This window comes from Halichondria panicea, chromosome 9 (assembly GCF_963675165.1).
Source record: "Halichondria panicea chromosome 9, odHalPani1.1, whole genome shotgun sequence".
Classification (NCBI taxonomy): Eukaryota; Metazoa; Porifera; class Demospongiae; order Suberitida; family Halichondriidae; genus Halichondria; species Halichondria panicea.
The window spans coordinates 5,969,412-5,978,446 of record NC_087385.1 but is presented as its reverse complement, the minus strand read 5'-3'; the positions used below and the strand labels follow the sequence as shown (position 1 = coordinate 5,978,446).

The window sequence follows — 9,035 nt, the reverse complement described above, 5'->3', positions numbered from 1 at the left end:
TGACTTGCCATGGGTATTCTTCAAGACTTGCTCAGATATAACCAAACAGCCCTTGGCAGATACTTTAATAACACAGTTCAAAAGTTGCTAGATTCATTCAGAACATTGTTGAAGGAGGGAGAAGAGATGAGTCTTTTTGTGTCTTGAATCTTCCAGAATTATTTATCTATTTCTAAATAGAGTGCATGTTGACCTCTGACCTTTAAAAAAGCAGGCTAAGAAAGAAGAAGGCGTGGTCTCCAGTCTAAACGACTAGACTGAGGTACTATACTAGACAACAAAGCCAGCTACATGAGCTAGCTAGCTAGCTAGCTATGGAGACTAGTAGAAGTGCTGAAGATGGAAGTGAGCTTCTTATGTCTACAGAGACGTTAGGGTGTGATTCTCCTGTCATGTGGCCAGACCAGAACTTTTGTAAGTTTATTATTAAACAGTATTACCATATAAACTGTTTACACTGCTTATATTCCTGCAGTTGGGGATTTTGATCCACTGGTAAGTACTATGTCCTAGTGTTGCCAAGTATTAACTGTTTCTATGTAGCATTTGTCGTCTGCTCCACCAAAATGGTTGAACCAGAGCCTGAAAGTCAATGACCAAACAATAGCAGGTACCCGGTATGTATATAGCAGGTACAATCTGAGCCATTTATATTTTGTATGCAGAATTGTCGTCACTTAGTCAAACCCAACTAATGGAGCGGATCCGAGCGCTACAGAACCTAGCTTACAAGCTAGGGGTGGAAGAAGGTATGTTTTATAGCTCGTGATAATTCTGTGTTCCTTTGTATAGTGGGGAAATTTTCGCTTCGCTATTTGGAATAAATGTCCTCAGAATTAAATGTCTGTGGGTTGTAATATTTGCGGTTCAATGCTAGGAAACCACACCCACCAAGAGCTTGGGAGTATCCCAGTTTAATTTTCACGTTAACTACTACCCTTGAAAAACGCACAATTTTTTGCCGGCTATACGGTACTTACATAGTACCTAACACATTACTGTTATATATATACCAAAGTCTTGTTATTGTTTTGAAATATGATTCCCTTTATTTTCCATGCAGCCCGAGAAATGACAAGAGGTAACTGCTTAAATGTGTTCAAAACAGCACGTCAACCACAATCCATCAAGAAAGCAAAGCACTCTACACAATAATAACATTAACTCTTTATAATACAAACACCTGTTTTATTGTATAAGTCATCAGAGTCAAATAATACGTACAAATAATACGTACAAATAATACGTAATGGACATAAAAAGTTTGTTATGAAGCTTAACGCACACAGAGTAAATAAAACGAACAACTACACTACACCATTTTAGTGCTGGCAGTTTTGCTATTAGCAGTGCTAGCATAGTTAAACGGTAGAGAGGCCAGTAACGAGACACGATCGGTCTTCAGACTATTCTCGTCACCACCATCTTCATTAAGACTGACATAGTCTTTATTCTTCATGAGCTGCTTGATCAGTCTATGAAAGTACTTGATGGTTATCAGGATAATAACCTTGATACACTTCAGAATGGCTTTGAAAATTGTACGACAGAAGAAGTAGATTCCACCCACATACGCAAACACTGAATAGGAAAGATGCTAAGGACACTAGCAATTATCATCAACATGATCCTTACCTGTGACAAATGTGAAGAAACCTATGTTGTAGTTGAAAACACAAAAACCCTGCAATGTAAGCATACATGTTTATCTAGAACAAGCTATATACCTTTAGTGCTACTCACATGATAATTAATGGGGTCCATGGCGAATGAAGGAGAGAGGCAATGGAAAGGATCAATGTTTGGGTGCTTCACGCACTCAGCCAAGCCCTCATCCACACACTGGTAGGCCTCAGTGTTAGTGCAAGCGTAGCACTGTATTTGGTTGGTCAGTTGACAGAGGAGCAGGAAATCGTAAGAGCTCTCAATGCATGCCCACGAAACATAGAGTCGTGTGAACCAGATAAAAAAACAAAGGGTGAGTACAGAATATAGCCCAATGATGTTGCCAATAATGGCCATTGCCTTTTCTGAACGAGTCACTGGATCAGTTTTCTGCGTGTATGTTTTGTCATAACATTGACAAGATTTCAGGTATTGATCATAAACATTTTCACTTACCATAGTTTTAAACGGGAACCAGCCACGGATCAGAAAAAGCACCATAGTTACTGCTGTCCAACCAAACGACAGAATCAGCACATCCAAAACAATAATAGTAGCTCTCTGAGACATATATCTAAACGCAACAAAATATACATTGTTAGAACTATGTATTCATGCATAGAGTTAAAGACTGACTTCCATTCCAGTATCCCATTGGCCAAACCTCTGTTGACTCCCACTATCATTAGCATGCCCACTACCATGCAACCGGACATGATCCATGAGAGGTGCCCTTTGAACTTCAGCCAAATCAGCGCAAGAAAGTACGTCTGAAGAATAATAATATTATTGTGGACAATTAATTCATTTGTGTGGTATAAGTCTATCGTATATAAATAACAGTTAGGCTATATTATACAGTCAGGAGAGTGTACTCCTGATAACAGTGTCTTCTGCAAATGTGAACGTTTCGGACAAAACCAAGATTTCAGTAATCCAGTTTGTGAAAGGGATAGGGTTTGTATATTTAGTGATACAACGTTATTAAAATGGCCAACGCAACTCACCACAAACAGAGAGAGTACAGGGAGATCCATCACTCTACCAAACACTCTGTATGTCGTTGTTGAGCCGATACTATCATTAATACTCTAAATCAAAAAAGTACATAGTCATATCATACTGGTCATACATGTAGATCCACTCATCCACTCACAAATGCTCCATCAGGCAGGGAGGGCCTTGTTCCCTGATCTCCAAGGATGTCAAACAAGGGAGGTTCATTGAAGAACTCTACAAAACCCATCACAAGAAGGGTCAAGCCCACAAGGAACTGGATCATCTGTAGCACAGGACGAACAATACTTCTGCCATGTAAACCCATTCTGGAGCTCTTCTGCAGGACGTAGCTGTTGTTTAGCACCTGAGCTAGCTTAGCTAGCTAGCTAACTTGTAACTTGAAACTTGAGCTAGTTTGCAGCAGAAATTAAACAAGCCCCACCCCCCTAAAAGTGACCTCGAGTCATAAGATCATGTGGCTGGCCCAAACACAAAAGGACTACCGTATAGCGCGAAATTTTCGAGGGGCTTAATTTTCGTGGATTTCGTGGGTTAGCAATCCACACGAAAATTAAGTCCACGAAAATCGTTCTTTACCTGCTATAACGTGCAGGATCTAAAGGCGTGGCTTCCGGTAAGCAGTCATTCCGCGAACATTGTGCAACGAAATGGCTTTTAGAGGCCAATCCACGAAATATAAGTGCCTCGAAAATTTCGCGCTATACGGTATTTGGAAAGCTAAAGGTGATCGTGCATGAATATGGGAGCTTGAGATTTTTAGCTATTGACTATCTATATTCTCAATAACGATTGTTTGTGACTATGGACGGCTCGAAGAAAATTCCCTATGACAAGCTAAGAAGCCTCGAAGGGCCGAACGGCATCGAGTCGGTCCCACTCCTATCGACTGTCAAGTCTGTGCCCCCGCCAGATCGCTGTATGTTCACCTACATGATCTTTTTCCTACATGGAATTGGACATTTGCTACCCTGGAACTTCTTCATCACTGCAAACTTGGTGAGTTTACGTTTTTAATTACGTTTCTTAATAATTAATTAATTTATAGTTTATAAGATTGTCAAGCCCAAGATTATAATTAATTTTGAGGTAAATTATCTTCACCTTTGCTCACCCTCTCTTCACGTACATGCACATGCGTGTGGATAAATTCCTCTTGCCAATTCTCGTTTCCCATCTTATAGATCTAACATCTAACATGCTTGAGCATTATTGTGGCATGGCTATGTTTACTACAGCATGGCATTGTGTTGAAGCTCCTTGTTATTTGAAGCCTTAGCTAGCTAGCTGCTGCATACCAAAGCATTGTATCACTATAAGAGAAGGTTTTAGACGATGCTGCTATGAATGACAACAGTTTATATTGTGGTTGTCTGTCACCTTGTAGTACTTCAAGACCAAGTTCACATGTCCCATTGAAGCTAACCCCATGGTTAACTCCACGTGTGTTGGATATGAGGACAGCTTTGAGAACTATTTCTCTGTGGCTTCTATGGTTCCCATTGCTTTCATGACCGCTCTCAACATATGGCTTCAATCAAAGTACGTGAGTTCTATATACTTCAAAGGAAAGGAAGAGTCTGTTGGAGTAGATATAATAATGGGTTATTGTTCACACCACTGATTATTTTTACAAGCCCTTTGTTTTAGTCGGGTAACGGCGAAACAAACATGTCACATGTTTTTACTCTGTTTACTCCGTGCTCCATATTTGATCCATACAGGCTGCGGTATCAGTATCGGATGGTCTTGTCTCTCGTGATAATGATGGTTCTCTTTGCACTCACCATTGCCTTTGTTGGTATACCCACAGAGTCATGTAAGTATATTATATTGATCATTCATTGTAATAATTATACTAAAATACGAATTTTTACTCTGCAGGGGTGGACGGATTTTTTGGTGTGACATTGTTAATTGTTGTGGTATTGAGTGGTAAGTGTTGTTAATGAGACTATCCTTTGTAGAATTACTCTCTCTTCCTATAGTGGCATCTGCTATCTTTCAAAGTAGCACTTTTGGTTTTGCCGGAGTATTCCCACCGAAGTATACGTCTATAGTCCTCAGTGGACAAGTAAGGCTAATCTTGTCTAGTATACTGTGCAGTGTTCTATACTCACTCCACACTAATCCATGCTATACAGGCAAGTGCTGGTATATTCGCTGCTGTGGCCCAAGTTCTATCCTTGGCCTTGGTGGGGAACAAATCCACTGACAGTGCTTTCGGCTACTTTGCTGTTGCTCTTCTGGTGGTCATCATCTGTTTAGCATCATTCTTCCTCATGCTACCCATGGTAAGTAATGCCTTTTAATTACCTCAGCTCAATAGGTAGGTAGAGAGATTCATTCTTATTATAGGTAGCTTAGGCACATGATGATTATGGCGATGATCTCATTTCCAGAAATTTATCAAGTACTACCTTAACCAGACAAGTTACAGTAATATTAAAGCAAAACAAGGCTCAGGTAAGATTATTATCATACTGCCACGTGGCAAATGTACTTCTTTGTGTGACTAAACTTTACAAACTCTTTGTTTTGTGCAGTTGTTCAAGCCTCTGTGAATGTGAAGATTGTAGACACATCTGTTCCATACTGGAAGATATTCAAAGGGGTGAGCTCGTTGCTAACAATTTTAGATAGTTGCAAGTACAGTTATACCCTAAATATGCACGTGGTATTCTTCAAGATCAAAGGAGTTCACTCATACGTTTTTGCCGCTTCTAGAAATTGCTGATGTTATCATCATTATTTTTTCCTCCTCACCACGTGTGTAGATATGGCTGTATGCTGTCAGTGTGTTCCTGGTGTTTGCTGTGACCCTCTCCCTCTTTCCTGGAGTGTTAGCTATCGTCCAGTCAATGGATTATGTCGAAAACGGCACAAATGTGTGGTCAGGTGAGCCAAAGCTCTGCTGTGCACATGCATTAGAGTTGTACACCACTCCTCCCTAACTGATCACACCACTCCATTTGACTGACTACCGAACAATTTTTTAGTGTCATCTACATAATAATTATTTCCCATGCATCTGTTACAGATACTTACTTCACCCCCCTGGTCTGTTTCCTCCTGTTCAATGTGTCCGACTTTGTGGGCCGATTCATTACCCACTGGATCACTGTGAGTTTGTGTTAATTAATGCTAGTGCGTACTAACCTTTGCAGTGTGTGTATGAGTACTAAATAATATTTACACTCGGTAATTATTGCATTCATAATTATAGCTTAATTATCACTTTTTGTATCAACTTTTGTGTCCCCATTCCTCCCCTTCTCCCTCCAGGCTGGTAGCCACAGTCTAGTGCTATTTGTCGCCAGCGTTCTCAGAGTGGTGTTCGTGCCTCTCGTTCTCCTTTGTAAATTCCAGGCAAGACAAGACCCTGTGTTCAACAGTGATGTCTACCCTATCGTGTTTGTGTCTCTCATTGGGCTCACCAACGGCTACTTTGGATCCGTCGCCATGATCAGTGCACCTCAGTGAGTTAATGCAACATTTACTTAAAAGTGGAAAGTGTACACAAAATTTCCTATAGGCATTAGGTAGAACACAGCTCAGTGTATTCACATTTCCTCAGGGATTCAGGGATAATGTCTTTAAGTAACCGTTCTTACAGCTAGAGACACTATGTCATCAGCCATTGTGAACTTTTGTGTACTATACTGTTGAATAATTATGTTTTCCGCTGTACAGGAGTCTGCCTGCTGACCAGCGTGAGACTGCGTCGACCATCATGGCTTTCTTCCTGTCCTTTGGCCTGCTAGTGGGATCATGTTTCTCCTTCCTATGGGCCTACGTCGCCAATCTAAGATATATCTAAACTAACTATTTTTATAATTATGGCTGTGCACATACGTGAAATGTATTATTTTGTATATTATTTGCTAACTCATGTGTATATGTATTACCCCAACCAAACTTAAGTGTCAACAAGTGAATACTCTAACTTAAAAGACGACTAATTAATTGATGAATGTAATTGGGGATCACCAAATAAAACAGTAAACATCAACAAGTACATACGTATACACAACAGATAAGCATCAGGTTGTCCCCTCTGGCTTGTGTAGAATGTCTATCAACTGTTCTAGTTCTGACTGAGTGTTTAATAGTGCTGCTTGTCCAGAGGTCTTGATCAGTCCAAGGGCTTGCTCAGCATAACCAATAGCCTGCATGAGAAATTATGATGATAAATGTTTCATTTTATGACTTATGCTAGTAATGCTCTGGATAAACCTTGTCTTCTTCTCCCACTGTCGTGTGTAGTAGGGCGAGGGTGTGATAGAGGGGGGCCATTAACTGAGGGTGGGCAGCAGTCACACTCTCCCTCCACTCACGGATACTGTGGAGCATTGAAAACGCTTCAGCTCGTTCAGCCACATCTGTTTGGGTATAATTATAGCAGCGTGTAAGATAACTTTTATTGAGGTATTAAATTACCCAGCTGTCCCTTTGAACCAGGCTTCTCGTGTACTAGAGAAGAGAGATGAGCTTTCCAAGCGTCCAACACCTATAAAAGGATAACAACATGGAATCTATGGCCTGGGACACACCTGGTTGTGAAGTGAAATGGCTATGTCTGTTTTCTTCTCTTTTAGAAACACTTGCCCCATGTGATAATAGCCACCAGATGTCTGTATTGCATCCAGATTGTACGCCACACTTGACTGATAGATCTGCACATGACCAGTACACAATAATGAGCATGGCCGGAACACACCACACTTACATCCTCAGCAAAATGTCTCCTCGCTTCACTGAGAGAGTTCTTAGCAGCTGCCAATTTTCCGAGGTTTCTGTGCAGACGAGACTTCAACCATGGCTCACAATCACCAGCCTTCAGCACTGACCACTGGGCCTGGATTGGTAGGTGGAAGGAAATATTAGAAGAGCTGCAGCCTTATAAATTTAAAGGTAACAAATTGAATGCAGTAACATAAGGAAGCTCTTCCATACACATTTCAGTGATCTGATATATAGACTCACTTGTGATAGATACTGATCAGCCTCTTTCAGTCTTCCCAGTCCAATGGCAGCTGCACCCAGTATTAGGTAGGCCGGGGTGAGGTGTATGTTAGCATTGCCGTACACTTCTGTAAGGAACTTGAGAGCCTCCAGGGCAGCAGGAATAGCCATGGAGTGGTGGCCCTCGTAGAGAAATCGTCGCCCCTCTTGCAAAGACACCTCAATGATGTGTTTCTGTACAAATGAAGGTAAAAAGATAGGTGTGGGTTTACTGAAATTGTACCAACTGACATGTAGGAAATATAACTTAACGTTTATGTAAATTAGACACAGTGAGAATGAGGCTGACCTTCCTGAGCTCCTGCTGGTGTTTCCTGGTGGCCCGTTCCTCCTCAGTGTGGGCGTGACTCTGTGGTATTCTTGCTATGGCAACAATGGAGCAGATCTTCTCATGGATAGAGGACCAATCCTCAATCTGATGCTCGTCACAACTGTGTGCGCATGTACATACATTCATGCAGTGCATACGCTCTTAGTAATAACACTATTACCAGTAGTAGGTGACTCTGCACTTGGTACACTGGATGTAGGCTGGCTTCTGACAAAGCTCACAGAGTATTTTGACACCCTTGGGAGTGGCTAGTGGATTCAAAGCCATTGTTTGTTGAACACTTACTGTTAATGCTGTGGAACTAGCTTCAGTTGCTATGGCCACGATCATAATTCGTTTATACATTACGACGACCTTTTGACAGACTCTTTTCAAGAAGGTAAAGGGCCGGTATATCAACAAATGAAAAAGGTGAGCTTCAAGACACGTGGACCAAGAGAAGAAGTTAGTTTGGAAGATGTTTAGGTTAGTGAGACATAGCCTACTAGCTCCAAGAGCTTTAGCGCATCTATTGAGACCAAGCCCTGTCTTCAGAGGACCTTTGATCGCCCGATCCCTTCAAGTATGTCGTCTTCAGCACCAGCAAACGGCTTACAGATCCCAAGAGAACACTGGCGGCAGAGACAGAGAGCATACACAGCAGCGTCGTGGTAGACCCAGGGAATTGTCTCGATGGGGAACCTCAGAGGACAGTGTCATGACCGTGTTTGAGGGTCTCCTGGCAGAGCAAGCAACCAACGGTACACACACACCCTATTAAATACATGCCTCATTGTAGTACACCCACTCTTACAGGAGAGAGGCTCAGTCAAGTGATCTTTGAGGTCATGAAGAGTTGTGCTAATCCAGCCCTACTGGAAGCACCAGCTACTAAGGCTGCAATGGCAGCCAAGATGTTATCCATGATTAAGGAACAAGGTGACCAGCCGTTTAGGTACTCCAATGTTCCAAGTATACAATTCTTCAGGTTTTCCACTGGATGCGAGTGTGTACAACA

The 9,035-nt window shown here is 41.6% G+C and overlaps 5 protein-coding genes across 6 annotated transcripts in view; 3 read left to right on the top strand and 2 right to left on the bottom strand.

Moving 5' to 3' along the window:
• Positions 1-204: 204 nt before the first annotated feature.
• Positions 205-1,280, top strand: LOC135341653 (protein lin-52 homolog). 2 transcript variants are annotated; one of them, XM_064538261.1, is made up of 5 exons: positions 205-414; positions 476-495; positions 544-617; positions 682-749; positions 1,064-1,280. In XM_064538261.1, exons 1-5 carry the CDS (start codon positions 315-317, stop codon positions 1,153-1,155), a joined length of 354 nt encoding a protein of 117 aa, XP_064394331.1. In that variant the 5' UTR covers positions 205-314; the 3' UTR covers positions 1,156-1,280. The 2 variants fall into 2 exon arrangements, with proteins under 2 accessions (XP_064394331.1, XP_064394330.1); XM_064538260.1 differs by having other exon boundaries at positions 211-414; positions 544-610; positions 666-749.
• Positions 1,090-3,122, bottom strand: LOC135341630 (uncharacterized). Its single transcript, XM_064538235.1, has 7 exons — positions 2,822-3,122; positions 2,673-2,756; positions 2,302-2,435; positions 2,122-2,239; positions 1,744-2,055; positions 1,636-1,684; positions 1,090-1,581 (listed from the first exon to the last, which is right to left on the bottom strand). Exons 1-7 carry the CDS (start codon positions 2,987-2,989, stop codon positions 1,313-1,315), a joined length of 1,134 nt encoding a protein of 377 aa, XP_064394305.1. The 5' UTR covers positions 2,990-3,122; the 3' UTR covers positions 1,090-1,312.
• LOC135341625 (equilibrative nucleoside transporter 3-like) lies at positions 3,121-6,600 on the top strand. Its single transcript, XM_064538230.1, has 13 exons — positions 3,121-3,169; positions 3,391-3,681; positions 4,070-4,224; positions 4,407-4,501; positions 4,567-4,617; positions 4,671-4,756; positions 4,827-4,976; positions 5,085-5,148; positions 5,229-5,296; positions 5,460-5,580; positions 5,723-5,805; positions 5,968-6,161; positions 6,376-6,600. Exons 2-13 carry the CDS (start codon positions 3,487-3,489, stop codon positions 6,500-6,502), a joined length of 1,389 nt encoding a protein of 462 aa, XP_064394300.1. The 5' UTR covers positions 3,121-3,169; positions 3,391-3,486; the 3' UTR covers positions 6,503-6,600.
• Positions 6,601-6,611: 11 nt separating this feature from the next.
• On the bottom strand, positions 6,612-8,375 carry LOC135341631 (zinc finger MYND domain-containing protein 12-like). The gene is made up of 8 exons (XM_064538236.1): positions 8,199-8,375; positions 7,997-8,138; positions 7,669-7,881; positions 7,412-7,540; positions 7,236-7,358; positions 7,123-7,192; positions 6,919-7,064; positions 6,612-6,851 (listed from the first exon to the last, which is right to left on the bottom strand). Exons 1-8 carry the CDS (start codon positions 8,366-8,368, stop codon positions 6,726-6,728), a joined length of 1,119 nt encoding a protein of 372 aa, XP_064394306.1. The 5' UTR covers positions 8,369-8,375; the 3' UTR covers positions 6,612-6,725.
• Positions 8,376-8,433: 58 nt separating this feature from the next.
• Positions 8,434-9,035, top strand: part of LOC135341601 (leucine-rich PPR motif-containing protein, mitochondrial-like) — a 5,942-nt gene continuing 5,340 nt past the window's right edge. The window contains exons 1-3 of the mRNA XM_064538198.1: positions 8,434-8,778; positions 8,834-8,956; positions 9,006-9,035. The exon at positions 9,006-9,035 is cut by the window's right edge and continues 92 nt beyond it. Of these exons, the coding sequence (XP_064394268.1) occupies positions 8,496-8,778; positions 8,834-8,956; positions 9,006-9,035 (436 nt within the window). The 5' untranslated portion in view covers positions 8,434-8,495. The remainder of the gene's footprint in view (positions 8,779-8,833; positions 8,957-9,005) is intronic.